General features: G+C 39.0%; 6 protein-coding genes across 8 annotated transcripts; 3 read left to right on the top strand and 3 right to left on the bottom strand.

The window, feature by feature from the left end:
- Nucleotides 1-127: 127 nt before the first annotated feature.
- On the top strand, nucleotides 128-2,894 carry Cyp40 (Cyclophilin 40). Its single transcript, XM_088044096.1, has 6 exons — nucleotides 128-381; nucleotides 435-572; nucleotides 1,368-1,474; nucleotides 1,610-1,798; nucleotides 1,846-2,214; nucleotides 2,263-2,894. Exons 1-6 carry the CDS (start codon nucleotides 273-275, stop codon nucleotides 2,479-2,481), a joined length of 1,131 nt encoding a protein of 376 aa, XP_087900222.1. The 5' UTR covers nucleotides 128-272; the 3' UTR covers nucleotides 2,482-2,894.
- On the top strand, nucleotides 579-1,361 carry LOC148170463 (uncharacterized). Its single transcript, XM_088044099.1, has 2 exons — nucleotides 579-1,068; nucleotides 1,115-1,361. The coding sequence occupies exons 1-2, from the start codon at nucleotides 630-632 to the stop codon at nucleotides 1,300-1,302; spliced, it is 627 nt and encodes a 208-aa protein (XP_087900225.1). The 5' UTR covers nucleotides 579-629; the 3' UTR covers nucleotides 1,303-1,361.
- Nucleotides 2,895-2,929: 35 nt separating the features above from the next.
- On the bottom strand, nucleotides 2,930-6,679 carry Cep97 (centrosomal protein 97kDa). 2 transcript variants are annotated; one of them, XM_088044094.1, is made up of 13 exons: nucleotides 6,358-6,679; nucleotides 6,153-6,304; nucleotides 5,847-6,107; nucleotides 5,604-5,800; nucleotides 5,461-5,544; nucleotides 5,217-5,413; nucleotides 5,101-5,169; nucleotides 4,882-5,055; nucleotides 4,553-4,835; nucleotides 4,221-4,505; nucleotides 3,813-4,170; nucleotides 3,337-3,399; nucleotides 2,930-3,288 (listed from the first exon to the last, which is right to left on the bottom strand). In XM_088044094.1, the coding sequence occupies exons 1-13, from the start codon at nucleotides 6,359-6,361 to the stop codon at nucleotides 3,157-3,159; spliced, it is 2,259 nt and encodes a 752-aa protein (XP_087900220.1). In that variant the 5' UTR covers nucleotides 6,362-6,679; the 3' UTR covers nucleotides 2,930-3,156. The 2 variants fall into 2 exon arrangements, with proteins under 2 accessions (XP_087900220.1, XP_087900219.1); XM_088044093.1 differs by having other exon boundaries at nucleotides 2,930-3,399.
- An 83-nt stretch (nucleotides 6,680-6,762) lies between these two features.
- Nucleotides 6,763-11,062, top strand: Mob2 (MOB kinase activator 2). Of its 2 annotated transcripts, none has more exons than XM_088044098.1 (6): nucleotides 6,763-7,165; nucleotides 7,492-7,658; nucleotides 9,685-9,781; nucleotides 9,829-9,953; nucleotides 10,000-10,326; nucleotides 10,373-11,062. In XM_088044098.1, the coding sequence occupies exons 1-6, from the start codon at nucleotides 7,161-7,163 to the stop codon at nucleotides 10,390-10,392; spliced, it is 741 nt and encodes a 246-aa protein (XP_087900224.1). In that variant the 5' UTR covers nucleotides 6,763-7,160; the 3' UTR covers nucleotides 10,393-11,062. The 2 variants fall into 2 exon arrangements, with proteins under 2 accessions (XP_087900224.1, XP_087900223.1); XM_088044097.1 differs by lacking the exon at nucleotides 6,763-7,165 and adding an exon at nucleotides 7,333-7,442.
- Nucleotides 11,063-11,168: 106 nt separating this feature from the next.
- On the bottom strand, nucleotides 11,169-12,688 carry LOC148170459 (uncharacterized). Its single transcript, XM_088043545.1, has 5 exons — nucleotides 12,570-12,688; nucleotides 12,127-12,526; nucleotides 11,935-12,076; nucleotides 11,663-11,886; nucleotides 11,169-11,619 (listed from the first exon to the last, which is right to left on the bottom strand). Exons 1-5 carry the CDS (start codon nucleotides 12,658-12,660, stop codon nucleotides 11,169-11,171), a joined length of 1,308 nt encoding a protein of 435 aa, XP_087899671.1. The 5' UTR covers nucleotides 12,661-12,688.
- A 427-nt stretch (nucleotides 12,689-13,115) lies between these two features.
- Hip14 (palmitoyltransferase Hip14) lies at nucleotides 13,116-16,183 on the bottom strand. The gene is made up of 6 exons (XM_088043776.1): nucleotides 15,733-16,183; nucleotides 15,146-15,685; nucleotides 14,931-15,098; nucleotides 14,520-14,882; nucleotides 14,066-14,473; nucleotides 13,116-14,017 (listed from the first exon to the last, which is right to left on the bottom strand). The coding sequence occupies exons 1-6, from the start codon at nucleotides 15,880-15,882 to the stop codon at nucleotides 13,772-13,774; spliced, it is 1,875 nt and encodes a 624-aa protein (XP_087899902.1). The 5' UTR covers nucleotides 15,883-16,183; the 3' UTR covers nucleotides 13,116-13,771.
- Nucleotides 16,184-17,001: the final 818 nt, after the last annotated feature.

Genomic DNA, 17,001 nt, shown 5'->3' with positions numbered 1-17,001 from the left:
CTCCCGTTGCACCGGCTCAGTACACATTTCCTCCTGTTTTGATCGAGTTTGAAACTCCTTGTTTGTTCGTTTAAATTTTCCCGCCCGCGCCCAGTCAAACTCCCGCCCTATACCATAAAAAAAACCAAAATCCCTAACGCTTATCACTAACATTAAAAATGTCAAAGCAGAAAGTGTCAAAAATAGAATGTGCATTTTCAATGAATGTTGCTGATTAAAATGTGATTAGTGATAAAACACCTTTTTTCGTGCAATGTACACAACACCGGTCGATGCAATTAACAATGTTTGAAAAATTCGTGGAAATGAACAGTACAAACCACCATGATGTCGAGGAGAACCCGGTCGTATTTTTCGATATTAAATTTGGGGCGGCAAAAGGTCCACACCTCCGCAATCCCAAAACCATAACTTAAGCTCAAGTTTTTTTGCAGCTGGTAGAGTCGTGATCCAATTATTCAACGATAAAGTCCCAAAAACCGCGGAAAACTTTCGGGCGCTTTGTACTGGCGAAAAGGGGATCAGCCAGCATGGAACGCGGCTACATTACAAAAATTCGAGGTTCCACAGAGGTAAGTTGGCTGAATTGTCTCACTGACATTTCCGATCGTTTCAAAATTTGCTGTAACATGTCGTGCTGTAACTGCTCAGCTTGTTTTCAAGAATGTTTTCCTCAAGACCACGACTCTCTTGATAAGTGGCGGAAAGACTTTCGTAATTTACGAAAGCAATGGTCAGACTACTTGGCTTGTGGCCCCACTTCAAATACATGTCGCTGTTGTTGTTGTTGTGACGACGAACCGAAGTTAGTAAAAGGCAGATTTGGGCTAGCGTGGGTCTCTGAAACCCCCAATAAGAAAAGCTGCACCCCTTGTGGGTGGCAGATTGAAATCTGTGACACCCCTTCACGGGTTGAACACCAGTGCAGGAAAATGGAGCAATGGGCTAATCGCCCCCCTATTAACAAAAAGTGTCGCCCCAAATCTGTACCAAAGTGTTGTATGACTGAGCCCCCTTGCCTTAGGATAATACCGTGTCAAGTCGAACAAGAGAATTGTTGCTCTAGTGGTAACACCTACTTTGTGTTTTCATAAAATAACAAATTTTCATCCAGAATGCAAATGCAGTGATAAGGCTGTAGCAACAGATAATCAAAACATAGACGCACCTCAAGATAACAAAGAAAAACATCAAGATAACATTGATGGCGTGAGTGATATTTTAAAGCCGAATGATCAAACGCCGGAGCCTAAGACAGCTGCACCTAGAAATCGCTCGCGAGGGAGACGGGGCAGAAGATAAATTTATTTGATTTAACTTTTATAAATAAATGTAAACGAAGAATGTTTGTAGTTTCTTTTTTACAGTCGTTTCCATGTTCATGGTCCAAGGAGGTGACATCACCAAGAAGGACGGGGGAGGAGGAGAGAGCATTTACGGGGAAAAATTTGACGATGAAAATTTCACAGTTCTGGTAAACAAATACAAAAGAAAAAAATGATAATTACAGACTGACCTTCCTTTGATTCGTAATGATAGTTCGTCGTAATTATTGTTTTTTTTTTGCATTGTAATCGTTAAATTACCTCGTTTTACTTTATTTTTTTAGCATGACCGCGAAGGCGTCTTGGGCATGGCTAATAAGGGCCCCAATTCTAACAACTCACAGTTTTACATCACCACAGTCCCTTGTCCGCATTTAGACGGGATAAACGTTGCATTTGGAATAGTGAAAAAAGGCTTAAATATAATTGTAGAGATGTCAGATATGCCTCTAGATGGCGACGTTCCGACTGAAGTACAGCCCCAAAAACATTCAATCATTATTCTGACTCGTTTTTTTAGCCAATTGTGATAGAAAATTCTGGTGAATTGCTACCAGGAGAGAACTGGTGTATAGAAGAGAACGATGGAACTGAAGACGTATTCCCTCCGTGGCCCAACGACTGGGATCTCAACAAAGAACAGAGGCAAATGGAAAACGCAATAAATAAAATCAAAGATTCCGGGAATTATTTTTTTAACAGGAAGAATTTTGTGGACGCAGAGCGGAAATATGTGAAAACATTGAGGTACATAGACTGGTTTATAGGTCTCAATAAAGCGGAAAATAGAAGTAGAGTAGGAGAGATAAGGATAAACACGTTGTTAAATCTAGCTGCAGTTAGATTGAAAAAAAATAAACACAGTGATGTTATTGATTTATGTAGTCAGGTACGTTGTGGCCTCTGCTATGGTTGAAGTGTACACTATTTTTTCCAGGTCATAGACAAAGATTCGAAAAATGTGAAGGCTTTTTACCGACGAGCCCAAGCCCGATTGGCACTTAAAGACTACGACAAAGCTCTGAAAGACTTGCAAGTCGCGATTATCCTGGAACCAAATGACTACAACATCCAGGCAGTATTAAGCATGGCCAGGAAAAAGAAACTCAATTACCTGCAGCTGGAAAAGCAAATTTACGGGAACTTGTTCAAGTAATTCTTACAGTTGATGTCACGTGATGTTACCTTTTGTACATTTCCAACATTGTTACTTTAAGCTGTTGCAATAGTCTAGTTTACAACTTTAGTTTTCAAGTTTTCCCTGCACTGAAACTTTGTGATTGTGAATGTAAAGAATTCCATCTCAGTATTTTCTAAAGGTCCAAAATATTTGCCAGGAGTGGAATTGATCTCATTATTTTTGACGGTATCTAAATTAGCAATAATTCGATTGCATTTGTGACAATTTCAAAATTTGGGTACTTAAGAATGTCAGTGCGTTTTATTAGAGAACGACGGTATTAAGAAGCGTTTGATCAAAAGTTTGTAACGACTGAAAAGCTCAAATATTTTTTTAGTTAAGTTTGTATTTTCATTACTATTCTGTTATTTAATAAATTCTACAATGTGCGAGCGTGTGATTCGTGTCCCAAGCAAAATCAAAGTGAACACATCTCAACATTTATTAAAGCTTACAAATTGCATCACTCCAAAGAGGTGTTGTTAACTAAATTTGTACTTTTTGCACAGAAGAAAAGCTCGGTACGAAAGCTAACTGTGATTGTGTAATAATTAAAGCTAAATTCTGTGAAAGTAAAACCTATTACATAGTTGCACATTGTTAATATACACACCAAGACAATTTCGTTCTAAATAAATAATAACAAAAACGTTAATTCGACTGAATCTCTTGATTTTTTGCCGTGTCCGTCACGGTAATTTCCGTTGTCGATTCTCCAAAACAATCCGCTTTTGTTTCGGAAACGGTTTTTATAACCCCATCCACTAAATTGTCGGCGTATTGCTGCAACTCTGTGTTTACGGGGTGCGCGTCCTTTTTGCGCTGACTTACCGGCAGGGGCAGTGAAGAGGGTCGCGTTTGCTTCTGGAAAGGGAAAACTTTCCCCGCTTCACCCTAAATAAAAAGTGTAACGTATTGATTACAAATAGTCCAGACAAAATAGACACGAAATTTTCAAAAGAAAATTTTCAATTTATCGAGAGAAATCGAGAGGACCGGGGAAAAACTTTTGTTGCAAATTTGATAAGGTACAATTTTTATAATGATACAATTATAAATTTACAATTTACAATTACAATTTTTATAATAGGTGCTTTTGCCGTTGGAATCATCCGTTACGAGATATTTGCAAAGAATTGTTTTCTTTGACATTTACCACCGCGTAACTTTTTTAGCAGCACACCTATCGATTGGAACTTTTGACAATTTGTTCAGAACAACAAAATCAAAGTCCAAAAAATCAGCATTATGCGAATTATTCCGAGGTTCATATTTATTTTGCCTGGACTAAAACTAATTTTTCTTACTTGCGGCGTGTGCACTGCGACAATTTCAGTCTGAGTAGCAATGCCGTTCTCCAGAAGCGGCGGGTTTATAGAAGCTGCCTGACTAAAAACCGTCATAACTTTGATGATATCTTGCATCGAACTCTGCAGTTGTTGAATCTGATTCTGGAGCACCGAGCATGTTTTAGCTAGTTCTTTAACAACTTCCGCGTTGTCCGCCGACAAACTTGTCATGTTAATATTACTGGGTTGACTCCCGCTCGGTTGCAGCGCCGACATTTGCTTCCAGAGAGCGCTGATTGCCTCAGTTTGCAACATTTGGATTTTCCGTTCACTTTCCAGGGCGGCTTTCGTCGTCTCCATGTCACTCGTGAGTTGCCTGGAACTTAACAGATAAGAAATCTTCTGTTAATTTATCGTGGGAGTTACTGTATGTATTGACTAGCTCGTTGTGCTTGTAACGTCCTGAAAACCTCTTGAACTTCCTTGTTCCTGTTCCTGGTAAAGTAACCCCTCCAGATCTTCTGAATGCAGACGGCGGCTTGCTCCACTTTGTCTTCCGCGCTGCTGTTGCTGACGACCTCGGCGTCTTTCTGGTGGCGTTTTTCCTCCGCCCGCATTTGAATCATTTGGAGTTTAGAGACGCACACTTCGGATTCGTCGTCGCTGCTCACCGATTTTCGAAGAATTGAGGCTTTGTTGCAGTTTTCTTTGCTGTTAATTAAACTTGAAGGGTTTGTCGTAGTTTCAATTTTCCTTACTTTGAATTGTTTTGGTTGGTGACGACCCTCCGCGTCCTCGCCGGTGATGAAGAGTTGCTCTTCTTCCCGTCACTTCCCGTGGGTGTCTTATTCCTGGGCAAATTCCTCGCCATCTTCGGCGACCTCGTCATTTGGGGTAGTCTGTTTTTGTTATTTGTGACAAGATTTGAAGTGACTGGCTTCCCCACGATGGGAGCTGGACGGTAATCGGGGCTCATCAAGGATTCTGGGACCGGCATCATCTTCGACAGAGCTTGAAGGGGGCTATTCACGGGCTCCTCATCTACAAGTCTCTTTAAGTCCACTCATCGAAACCAATTAGAATTTACCTAAACACTTCTCAAATTGAGGATCTGGGATTTTCGAGGGTGTCACACTCTGCCGAAGAATCGTGGGGTCCAAACTCTGGGTCATAATACTTGAGTTTTCCATGAGGTTGGCGCTTCCGTAGCAACTCGAGGACATGCGATCCGGGGATTTTAGCTTACTGTTGATGCGAGACGCTAGAATAAGAAGTTAGATTTTGTTGGGTGATTGGGCGTACCCACAATTTAGCCTTGGGGAGTGTTTGGCCCCGTGCAGCTTCTTCCTGGTTGAAGGTGACGGATTTGGGGATTCTGCAAACAAAACTGTAACGACTCCCAAGGGATCATTACCGAATTACCGATTGATTGTTCTCTGAGTTGTTGTTGGTGGTGCTGCGCTTTGCTTAAAATAAGGCGCAGTTTTCTGTCTTCTTCAGTTTCTAGCGCTTCGCCTGTTAAAGGGCAAACGCTCGCTAGGTACTGGGCGAGATCCTTTTGATCACCAACTCTGAAATGGCGCCCCCGTCCCTGCGAGTAGAGCCACTCTGCCCTCAGACTAAAACAATGACATTTACAGTGAGATCACGACAATTCTGACAATACCTCTCGATTGCGTCAACGACGTAGCCGTCAATGGTTTTAATGTTCAAGCACCAGTTAATTACAAACGGACGGTAGTCGAAGCCACTGTTTTATTAAGGAAAAACATGAAATTAGTTACTTTAAAAGTCGCGCTGAAAGGATACATGTTGCTGTTACCAAAAATAACGCAAGGATTGTTAGCAATGGAGATGCTGGTCAGATTGGTAAGATTAACTAACTGGGAGATTTCATTCAGATCTTCAATGTTATTATTCGCTAGTGTTAGAGTAGTTAGACTAACAGGTAGAAAACGCTCACTTTGTCTTAAATGATTAATCTTATTATTATGCAGAAAAAGCTCCTGAAAATTATGATAAGCACCCATGAAAGCAACACCCAAATCATACCTTCAAGTTCTTTAAAAACGACAAGTCGCTCACATGAGTAATGTTATTCTCAGACAGATCTAGATGCTCTAAATTAACATTAGTATTCAAGTGTTCTATAGTCTTTATGCTATTTCCAGCCAAGCAAAGCCACCTCAAGTTAACCAACTCCTTTAGCCCTTCTATGGTAAGAATCCCATTGTGAGCAAGATTTAAAGTATTTAACGAATGGAGCCGGCATACTCCATACATACGCAAGAGCTGGTTTCTGACTGCAGAAAGCTACAAAGACTCATTCAAAAACCATCCTCAACCACAAGATTCTACCTTTTGTAACCGCAGAAATGAGTCAATATTATCGAGACGCTGAAGCTCGTTATCATCGAGTATCAAAGTTGTGCATTGAGTCTCCTGGGGGGTGCATTTATTGAGTTTTTTGAGCTTCTTGTTTGACAAGTCCAGGGTGTCTGATCCTTCCTCTGGAAGACAAAACGAAACTCAACAATAAAATTAAACGTTGCACATCACGTACCCATTTAAATCAAATCGTTGGCATTGTCCAAAATCGAGTTTTATTTAAAAATCATCATGGAATTTTGACAAGTTTGACAACTCGGGTTATGTGTTCTAACAACAGGACGCTGGTCAAACCTTCAGGATGTCCAATCAAGCACTGATTTTAAGTCCGTCGACAATTAAACATTCAATGAAACATGTGAGGTGAAACACGAAGGGGTACACTTTCAATTTTGCGAGTTTTTAACGTGGAAGGTCGTGATTTCGTCCTTTGGATAGTCGTGCCTGACAGTTGACAAGACGCGTCAGAATGGCCAACGTTGGAGAATTTTTTAATTAAAATATTTTAGTCTTGCAGCACTGCCCGTTTGTGTATTTATTTCCGGGGGCTTTCAGGCGGTGTTTGTGTTGTTCGTTTTTTAATTACGCGTTGTATTGTGAGTTGAAATAGTTTTATAAGTGTCAGTTTCGTGGCGTGTGGTTGGTAACAATGACGCCCAATAAATATGGAGTTATTTGCAAATCAAGAAAATGACTTAGTTTTTCTCAAATGATTAAAGTTTGTTGATGGACGCGGTCTAAAGTACGCATGGTGCAGCACCTCGTCCGTTTCGTGGAGTTTGGTGCAATATAAACGTCCCTCCAACGTGTATTAGTGTTGACATTTGTTATTTGGTCTCGGAAGACCGAAGAAAATCCATCTGATTGTGGTGCAATTTCTGCTTAGATTTAAAAATTACTTGTTGGTTTAAAAGTGGCATTACATTCTTCAAACTGGAGCGTCTACCGGAATATCTTCGCGATACCGTGGACTGGTTTATGGGGTGAGTAATGAGCAAACATTTTAACTAGATAAATCTGGAAAACGACTCTGATTTCAATTACGTCTTTACGACCCTCAGTTCTAATTAAAATTGATATGTCTCTAACAATGCGTTTATGAGGTTTCGCATTTACGACATCGAATCTCATTAAAACTGAACTTGACATGTAATTCGCCCTTGTAATGTGGCTAGGTCGGGTGGTAGGTAAGGCCAAGACCGTGGAAAATGTTCGGGTTTTGCCCCTAGAAGCTGAACAAACTATTACCTGTTTTTGCAGGTACTTAACAGTGGTAACCACAAAGGTAATTTTGAAATTTTCTTTTTAGGAAAGCAAGACGAAAGGAAAAAGAAGGCAATGATTCTTCGTCGTCAAGCGACTCCAAATTGTACCTAGAAGCCACAGTACTTGAACGAAAACTTCCAGAAATGGACATAAGATTGTTAGTTGATTTGCCTGCAGGACTAGACTATAATGAATGGCTAGCATCACATAGTAAGTAAAAACAAGTTGAAATTGGGCAACCAAGGACATCTTATCACAGAGGTTTCTCAATCTTGTTTTCTAAATTTCTCGGGAAGAACAAAACCAAATGAAACCACTTCAATGCTAAATGAATCATTCTTATCAGGACGCAAGCCTAAACGAATTTCATAAATCATAATTAATGACCGGTTCTTTTGTTTCTACTTATAATTTCAAGTATGGGAAGATAATGCTTGTTTTTCTGTAGTACGTTTGGACCACTTCAAATTTTTCTCAGCCACTCCACTGCAGTTTTACACAGCTGTGCAAACAGTCAAGTTTTATTACAAATGTTCCACTTTAACATTGAATTTCCGCACACTTTTGAAACTTCGAGATGTTATCAAAACCGCTCCAACACCTGATTTTTGTCGTGATTCATTCTATGACTAAGCTGCGAAAAAACAATTCGTTGATTATTTACAGTCATTGGAGCGATCATTCAATTTATTTCGATTTTAGATGTCACTGCGAAACTAATGGATCTGCCACCAAGCAATTTCAACATTACTGGGAATCATAATACTCTTAAGCGATGTCATAACATCTCTTTAATTGGAGAAAAATCGCCTTACAACGTCAGATTATGTCTCGATCGATGTCTCTTCTAGTCTATTCCGGGAAAACAAATTGATTTTCTTTTATTAGAGTGTATATATTGAAAATGATGCCTCACTGGCGGAGCTAAAAATGGAAACCCCCAGAAAAATAATTGTGAAAAATCCAAGCGCAGGTGTCAATCATTTTTCTTACGTGATTAAGTTTTATCGATACGAAAATATGCGTGGACGTGCTAAAGGTCATTTATTTTTGTTCGATATTTCTTATAATCAGCACGACTCCAATTATTATCGAAATCTAATTGTTCATTCTAATGGGATACCACGAAGTTTGCGTCATTTTTTATGGAGACATCTTTTCATATTATATAATGATTGCTAATTATTGCGCAACTGATATTGGACCTGCAAAAACTTGACTTTAATTCGATTTTAATTGATTTTTCTTATCCATCACTGTCCGGAAGTCGACACAAATAACGTGAAAATTTTGCGAGTAATGTAAACAAACTTGACCCAATTTCTGGACGATTGTTTTCTTCTGTCTATTCTCATGCAAAAATATGGAAAACTAGTTGAACAAGGTTGTATAGATTAAGGAAATTACTACGATTGACGTACGAAAATGTGTGAAAATTTTTGTTTGTTAGAGCGCCTGGAAACTCGTTTCTGGAATGAAGGGTCCCACGTGTCCTATTCCTGTTTTATCCTGTATGTAGCATTAATTTTGACAAATGTGGGCTCTTTGGGGGGATTTTTATTATGTAGACAGTCTGTGTTTTTGTGCAAATTGCATAGATAAGTTTTATTTTTTATTTTACTTCTTAAAAATCGCTACACCTGACTTCCCCTGATTTTCTTGTGATTTCGTCCAACTTCCTCTTATTTCCTTGTGATTTCGTAAAATTTCCTCCGATTTGCTTGTGATTTCGTCTTACCTCTTCTTTTTTTTCCCCTGATTTCTTAGTGATTACTAACGATTTCCCCTGTATTCCTAAGCCTAAAACACCAACTTTCCAGGGAAATTAACCCCTCGTTTTCGATTATTGTCAAGAAGTTTTTATACATCTGATATACAGGCTGTGTTGTTGCAGATGAACTCGGAAAATCAGCCCTAAAAATTCGATTTTTTTTATTTCTAATATTTTTGTTGCGACAAAATGGTGATAAGATTGTTCTGAAATTAAGTCTATAGCATAAAACAACCTGACAAAACTAACGCGTAAAAAGATTTCGTAATTTACGCAATAAAATTAATCTATTCATGAATCTGTTTTGCTTTCTTGGTAGCGTGAATCATAAACGTAGCTTATTACTTTAGGAACGTCATGTATATTTATACATCTATAATAAAAAAAGGAAAACATTCGGCGGGAAATTTTCATCATTTCCTAAAATAAAAAACTTCCCACTCAATTTGAACTGTTCTTTTGCAGCAATGGCCCTATTTGATCACGTGAATTTAGTATATGGTACTGTTAGTGAATTTTGCACTCAAAGTGGTTGTCCCGACATGACAGGTCCTGGTCAAAGGTAAATTTTCTAAAAATGAAAAGAAAATCGCTGAACTTGTATTTTAGGACCTACTTATGGTTCGACGAAAAAGGAAAAAAAACAAAAGTAGCCGCTCCACAATATATAGATTACGTAATGACGTTTATTCAGAAAACAATAACTGATGAAAATATTTTTCCTACAAAATATGGTGAGTTGTTAGTTTAATTCGAGCATGTATTGATTTTCGTCCGCAGCAAACGAATTTCCCTCATCATTCGAGTCAATAGTACGGAAAATAGTCCGTTTGTTATTCCATGTTGTGGCCCACTTATACTCGGCACATTTCAAAGAAGTAGTAATGTTAGGTTTACATGCCCATTTAAACCTGACGTTTGCACATCTGACGGCGCTCCAACATCGTTTCTCTCTGATAGAACCTAAAGAAACGGAAGTACTGAAAGATTTGGAAATTGCGCTTAGATTAACAGAAGACAGTAGTCAAGAATCGGCGAATAACAATGATAGGGGAGGCGAGACGTCCACAGATAGCGACGCAAAGACACATTTAGACGATACAGCAAGTAAGTGATCAATCAACGAAAAAACAAAAAGTAAGAGAGTTTCTAGGTGGGGACAATAAGTCGTAGTTTGCCGTGGTGGTAGGTTCGAGTTTTCGAATATGAGATTGTGATGTAAAACGACGCCCCAAACAACATACTTTGAACCACTTAGCTCATGTGATTATGACACAATAGTGACTTCTTTTTATTTTATTATTTCGTTTTTAGTGCGCATTTTATTTATTGTTTTATCTCTTTATTTATGTCAATTGATGCATGACGACATGCGTTTTCTATACTTATACGCTTGAGTTTCTGGTTAGAGTCAAAAGTTGAACGTAGATTCTATTCGTGAAACAATTTCTGTAGAAATTGAAGAAACAATAATTAAAATTAATAAAAATAGGCTGTACTTAAAAGAAGCACTGACCTTCTTCCTGAGGTTCTTTCGTTTTTTGCTTTCACGTTATGGCTAAGATTCCACAATGAATTTGAGATAAATGTTCATTGACAAATTGTCGGGTTTTATATGATACTCGACCATTATGCACAGTCGAAATTTTTATCCTTTTTTTCTTCATTATGTGATCTATAAAGAGGCATTTCAATTTATTTTCTGTACAGTGTTAAAATTGTTCCTGAAGCTGATTGTATATAATATATAAAATTTTAGTTTGTTATTTATTAGATTCTGTAATGGCTATAGAACATAGCATTTGTTGAAAATGATAAATAATAAATCACCTAATGTTACATATTTCCAAGTTTTTGTGTCGTTTCTCAAGACCCGGCGCATCCACCATTTTTATTATTAAAACAACACAAAATGTATTTTCAATATATATAGTTAATGTATTCTAGTTTCAGCATTCACACTTCTTATTCTTATCACAACCGCAACTTTCTTCATTACCATTTTTCTTATACGTACACAGTCTGATGGCCCTAAACACCACCGCAATCTCCCTACAGAAATAACCGAACGCTTCCGCTATCGGATCGCACAAATCCCTCACAGAAGTCGCAATATTATAGTAGAAAATTAGAACTGGTTGTATCACCCCATTGAAAAACGTCGTCAAAAAAGGTTTTAAAAAGTAGTCCGACCCCATCTGAAGAATCCCCACAACCAGCGGCCGGATTATACTATACAAAAGAAACTTAAATAACTGTAGAATGAAAGAAACACAGAAAGAGACAACGATGTGAATCGAGGCGAAGAACTCCGCCCAAAATCTGGTCGTATAACGCTCAGTTTTTTCAGCGATGATCTCGCTCTTTAGAACCGGAGGAGTGTCAGTGGTGTGGAAATATCTAGAAGATTAAGTTGACAACGAATCGTGGTGGAGTAACTTACTGGGCGTTGCCGTGATCGAAGTAATAAAAATCCACTCTGGCATTACCATCGCTGTCGTAGAAGATGTTTCTTTGGATTCTACTCGTGATGGGTTCGTTTTTGGACATGGAAATCATTTGTTCGGGGTTGGTTTTACATTTCTCGATGGGGTTGCGGATGGTGTTAGTGGCCACTGTTGTGGAGACTGGTTTAGGGATGCCTTCCACCAGGTCGAAGACGACGCGCTGCGGAACAGAATAACAAGAGTTGGTTTGGAGTTAATTGGGGGGCACCTTTGGTGCGCCTAGGTCGTCCACTTGCCCGCAGATGTTGATTTTGTAGAGGTCGCAAGGCACCGACCGCGGTTTTTTCATTTTGAGTTCGGAGGATTTTTCTTTCAGCCAGTGAATGACGCTGCGTCTTTTAACAGGGGCGCTTTTAGGAGTTGAGTAACAAACTACGGAAAATCCAGTAAAAGTACCCACGTTCGACCAAACTTACTCTTCGAGTGGGTTGGAGTAACGTGTTGCGCACAGAGACATTCCGGGGGTAAAATGAACCGAGTGTGGTCGCAACACGACCGGTCATAGTCTTCAAAAGACCCCATATCAGCAACGAGGGAATTTCTAGCGCTGGTAGCTTGTGTTTCTACACTTTTGGAAACCGCCGTTGGCTTGTCTGTGTATCGTCCACGGCGACTCGACATGGATGTGTGGCGGCTTCTTGGAATTACCACTGAACTGTGCGAGTCTTCGTTGTCCGCGTCACTACCATGAGATATTCTAGGTGTGCTTGTCCCCATCAAATCAAGAACAGTTTGGATTTCATTCTTGATCTGGGTTACGGATCTGGGTTTTGAATAGGAAGAAGTTTCACTTTCTTGATCTAAAAACGAAAACTGCATTTGGAGGAGCGAGGAGGGACTTACATTGATGGACTGCAGCAGGTAAAGATTCAGAGTGGACGTTAACACCTTTGTTGGTGGTGCTTAAATCCTCACTGGTACTGTCATCCACCATTCTAAAAACTTATTGTAAAGGGTATAAAGTAAATTCCATAATGTGGTAAGAATGTAGTTGTCAAAAGTGACAACGGGTGTATAATTTTAAACAATTTCAAGTTGGTTGCGTCGAAGTAGTTGCGATTTGATTGGTGTTGCTATGACGCAACTCCATCAGTCTCACAAGGGGACTATTAAAGATGGGAATCACGGATCTTTTTAATTTTTAAATATGTTGTAAGGGACGATCTCCTTAGTATGTACCTGAAAGGATTTTACGCGACGGGCTCTGGTTCTTAAGATATGGGGGTTTAAAATTTAAGAACATTTTAAAACTAGAGCCCGTGGCGTAAAATCCGTAAAATCTACAGCATATACATTTTTTTTGTAAGTCTGTGATTCCCATCTTTGATAGTCCCTTTGTCAGTTTCTTGAAAAACGTAAAAATTCGGTAGGATTTATCAAAACACGAGCTCAGTTGCAATTAATGTAATAATTACATATAAAATATAACAGTACAATATACAATTCAATGCAAAATAGTGCTTAAATATAATAGTATCGTAAAACGTGACGTTTCATTTTCACTTGAAGCTTACACACAGAGCAAGCAAGCACCAAGCACATCATACGAAAATACTTCTTTTTGATAAAAGAAAAGATAAAGGCAAGTTTTTGCTATCCTACGTAAAATCAGAACAGTAGCAAAAGCCAGTATTGTTAGAATTTTGATTTTGAACTGCAACATCCGAACTATATATGTACAGTCTAAAACACACAGACATTGCTTGGAAGGACACGAAAGTATTAAAAAATAAATGATCAAGTTTTACCAACTCTCGTGATTGGTAGCTTGCCGGTACCGATCATGCCACAACCGTAAATACACTGATTTAGAATGGTGTGAAAACCGCTAATCTACGGAACTGGAAGTGGTTACACTTATAAATTTAGGTGCACTTACTCTGAGCTAAGTACGTTCCCAATTATTGACTAGACGTGACATCTGAAAAATTGCTCAACAATTATTGTACTTGATCATTTAACTGTGTCGCTAATACGTATTTACAATTAAAATATATACACTATTTGAAACTGGAAAGGAATGTTTGTCGCCTAGAGAGCTAACTTTACACGTATTGGAAATTCTCTTTGTTCTTCAACAGAGGTTGGTGTTCGATATTCTTGTCCAACTCGTAACTCGTCAACCAATCCTTGTTCTCTGGTTTGAATAACCCGAAACACGTGCAATCGAAAAATTCGAGAAGATTCTTCACCGGTCCTTTGGAGAAGGGACTTTTACCCCCGTTGCTCAAGATGTAAGTGTAGCGACCACGATTCATGCGTTCGTTGGTGGTCATTCCCAGACACGATATCTGAAATGTTCTTCTTTACACTGAGAAATAAACAGTACAAAATCTTACTTGATACAACTGACATATGAGCAACATGAAGACCCACACGCAATGGAAGAGAGTGTTCGCAGCCACCCATGCGACCCACGTGTCGCACTGACCAATGGACAACACAAACTTCCAGTAGCCTTCAGAAGTGGTGACATTGCAGGTGCTTTGGTTTTGCCAGAACTTCACGGAGCCGTACAACATCTGACAACACATCATAACTAAACTGGCTAAGAACCCAATAAAGTACTTGTGGTTTTTAGCGCCTATGCAGTTTGCAACCCATGGACAGTGATGGTCGAACCTTGCAACACAAGTATTGCATACTGAGCAATGTTTGGACCTCAGTGGTCGTCGGACGAGGCATGAAGAACAGAACGTTGAGGGTTCGAAGCCGCCGGAGCCTTGTTCTGCTAATTCGATTATAGTCTGGAATTGATTTGATTAGATGTGAATTGGGTTTGGGGGTACCAACCCGAAATCTTAATTGTTGTGATGCTGATATGACGCCAGCGTCCCCCAGCCATGATTTTAGGAAACAGTACCAGAGGATACCTGAACTGCTGAGGAAGACGCCGGTTGTTAATATGCCGGTGACTGGCATGATGTAAATGAACCATGTGAAGTACATCCATAGTTTTGTTGATAAATAAATACTTAGAGGTAGAAGTGCCATTAGTCTATCGTCGTATAAAATTTGACCGGCGTAATGTAACACTATGTATAAGCAGACTAACATAAAGAGCTTGATTAAGATTATTAAATTTGTGCCTAGAATAGAACCGGCGATGTAAAACGCCATGAAAGGTGTTCCAACCATGCACCACCAACGCAATCGCTGGAAAAGAAGTTTCAGGTGATGACAAAACAAACTTGAGAACCTCACCTTGTCTTTTGTAATTTTATTTAAAATATTCCTAGAATGGCCGTTGTGTACAGCCTCTTTGATCCTTTCAGCGACTTTCGTCCCTATCCAGATCGCCCCTAATTGGGTTTGTAGCATCGACAGCGGCGTGTCTCCTCGATGATTAGGTACATTTAAACTGGCTTGTCCCTGCAAAAGACCATCACCACCTTGTCCCCCATCTAATTTCCCTCTACCTGAAGTATAAGTGTGGATATTGCTGAAGTATTTCTAGCTAATATGGCCCAATGTAAAGCAGTGTTCCCTTGCTGATCCGTTATATTCGGGGAGGCCCCCAACGTCAATAACAACCTTGTAGGATCCAAACTACAGATTTTCCAACAAGACCACATTAGAGGTGTCATCCCTGCTCTATCAGCTAAATCAGGACTAATTCCTCTTGCTATAAAATAAGCTACGAGTGCGGTGTGCCCAAACTGCGCCGCTAAATGAATACACGAGCATCCTTCAGCGTCTCTAAGTGTAGGATCAGTGCCAGCATTCATTAAAATAACTACAGCATCTAAATGCCCTTGCCGCGTGGCCCAATGAAGGGGCGTCGCGCTAAGTTCGCCCCCGACCGCATCTACTTCAGCTCCTCTTTCAATGAAGAACTTGATGATATCTTTGCGGTTGTTGATAGCCGCCCAGTGGAGGAGTGTAACAGTTTCACTGTCTCTTTGGTTGACATCATAGCCAGCGTCCACCAGCTCTTTCACTCTTGCAAAAGCACCATACTGAGAACAAGACGTTAAGCACTAATTTTACAAAAGTCGAGACTCACCTGAGTGGCTTTAACTATGTCAAAACCGCTGTAATCGTGCTCAATCGCTGGAACCGCAGGTTCTTTGGAGATTAAACTGTGGCAATCACGTTCTGTCCCCACACAACCTCCAGCACTTGCAGCTGCGGCCCCGCAAGCGTTCTGGTACATTTTTAATAGAACTTTTTGGGAATTCTCTCATCAAGTTTGACAGGTGAATGACGGCAAAACATCAAAGCTTGCAGGTTAAGTTTTCGGGCTGGTGAAGTGACGAGATTGGGGACATTTTTCGCAGTTTTGTGACTTGAAATCGGTAATTTAACCAACAAGGGGCAAAAATTAACGAAATGTGGTTGATTAAGATGTTTAATAATGGTGAATATTTAAACGCCCACGGCTAAACTCATTCGAACTGGGGGGAATTCGGAGTAATGCAAAAGAAGACTTCAGTTTCTATCGACATAAATAATAGAAGATAACATTTGTGTTTTACTGGTTGCCTAGTATATTAGCAATCTATAGTAAAGAGAATAGTTTTATAAAAAATATATAATGCGTTAGATATTTTTTTTGTTTTATAAATAACCGCAGTTTTAAAAATCTACTGACAAAAAAGTGTAGAGACTAATAAGTTGCTCTATTTTGTTTTGACGTAGAAGCTTCATAATCTAAAGGATCTAAAGACCCTAATTAATTCACTAGTTTACAAGGTTTTATATCCCACGATAAAAAGGGTTAAATCTAGAAGAAGCAGAATTCAAAACTGAAAACAAAAAAAAAATTATTAAAATATCACTTCACTTATACAGGGTGTCTCTCTTAATTGACTAAAAGCTCATATCTCGGTTTATTTTTGGAGAAAAATTTTGAATTTTAGCACAATCATAGAAGGCCATATGGTGCATCTTTTAAGACTACTACGCTTACTGTAAGTTGCAAACTCAGCCTACTGCGATTTTTTGAATAGGGGGGTTTTTCAATATTTTGCTTCGCATCAGATATATGGATTAAAGTTATTAAAAAAAGTTGCTTTTAATCAAATTCTTCGTGATAAAATTATACCCAATGGATTTTTGTGATCACAGTGGGCCCCCGCACCAGAAAATTATAATTTAATCTAGGGATACAAAAAAAAAATTAATTTGTAAACTAGTGCTTTTTCTGATACTTTTATGGCGATTAAAATTGGTACTAATTACTCTGGTTTTAAATGTGTTCTAGAAAGGAAAATTTAGAAAACAGCTTCTGATTTTATTGTATATTTTTGGCTTTACAGTTATAATAATTAAA

This window comes from Gnatocerus cornutus, chromosome 8 (assembly GCF_029298725.1).
Source record: "Gnatocerus cornutus isolate USDA-ARS CGAHR chromosome 8, icGnaCorn1.1, whole genome shotgun sequence".
NCBI classification, from domain to species: domain Eukaryota; kingdom Metazoa; phylum Arthropoda; class Insecta; order Coleoptera; family Tenebrionidae; genus Gnatocerus; species Gnatocerus cornutus.
This window is presented reverse-complemented; position numbering and strand designations above follow the sequence as displayed.

Excerpts from the sequence above, each read along its gene's own strand:
- Cyp40 (XM_088044096.1), top strand. The coding sequence starts at position 273 with ATGCAATTAACAATGTTTGAAAAATTCGTGGAAATGAACAGTACAAAC. Across the intron at positions 573-1,367 it reads AAATTCGAGGTTCCACAGAG|TCGTTTCCATGTTCATGGTC; the intron begins GTAAGTTGGCTG and ends TCTTTTTTACAG. Across the intron at positions 2,215-2,262 it reads TTATTGATTTATGTAGTCAG|GTCATAGACAAAGATTCGAA; the intron begins GTACGTTGTGGC and ends TATTTTTTCCAG.
- LOC148170463 (XM_088044099.1), top strand. The coding sequence starts at position 630 with ATGTCGTGCTGTAACTGCTCAGCTTGTTTTCAAGAATGTTTTCCTCAA. Across the intron at positions 1,069-1,114 it reads AGAGAATTGTTGCTCTAGTG|AATGCAAATGCAGTGATAAG; the intron begins GTAACACCTACT and ends ATTTTCATCCAG.
- Cep97 (XM_088044093.1), bottom strand. Across the intron at positions 5,545-5,603 it reads ATTTTTGGTAACAGCAACAT|TGGCTTCGACTACCGTCCGT; the intron begins GTATCCTTTCAG and ends TTAATAAAACAG. Across the intron at positions 4,506-4,552 it reads ACCAACCAAAACAATTCAAA|CAAAGAAAACTGCAACAAAG; the intron begins GTAAGGAAAATT and ends TTTAATTAACAG.
- Mob2 (XM_088044097.1), top strand. The coding sequence starts at position 7,348 with ATGTGGCTAGGTCGGGTGGTAGGTAAGGCCAAGACCGTGGAAAATGTT. Across the intron at positions 7,443-7,491 it reads ACTATTACCTGTTTTTGCAG|GAAAGCAAGACGAAAGGAAA; the intron begins GTACTTAACAGT and ends TTTTCTTTTTAG. Across the intron at positions 10,327-10,372 it reads ACATTTAGACGATACAGCAA|GTGGGGACAATAAGTCGTAG; the intron begins GTAAGTGATCAA and ends GAGAGTTTCTAG.
- LOC148170459 (XM_088043545.1), bottom strand. The coding sequence starts at position 12,660 with ATGGTGGATGACAGTACCAGTGAGGATTTAAGCACCACCAACAAAGGT. Across the intron at positions 12,077-12,126 it reads AAGAGTAAGTTTGGTCGAAC|CGCCCCTGTTAAAAGACGCA; the intron begins GTGGGTACTTTT and ends AACTCCTAAAAG. Across the intron at positions 11,620-11,662 it reads TTCGATCACGGCAACGCCCA|ATATTTCCACACCACTGACA; the intron begins GTAAGTTACTCC and ends TTAATCTTCTAG.
- Hip14 (XM_088043776.1), bottom strand. The coding sequence starts at position 15,882 with ATGTACCAGAACGCTTGCGGGGCCGCAGCTGCAAGTGCTGGAGGTTGT. Across the intron at positions 15,099-15,145 it reads TATCCACACTTATACTTCAG|GGACAAGCCAGTTTAAATGT; the intron begins GTAGAGGGAAAT and ends GGTCTTTTGCAG. Across the intron at positions 14,018-14,065 it reads TCATATGTCAGTTGTATCAA|ATATCGTGTCTGGGAATGAC; the intron begins GTAAGATTTTGT and ends AGAACATTTCAG.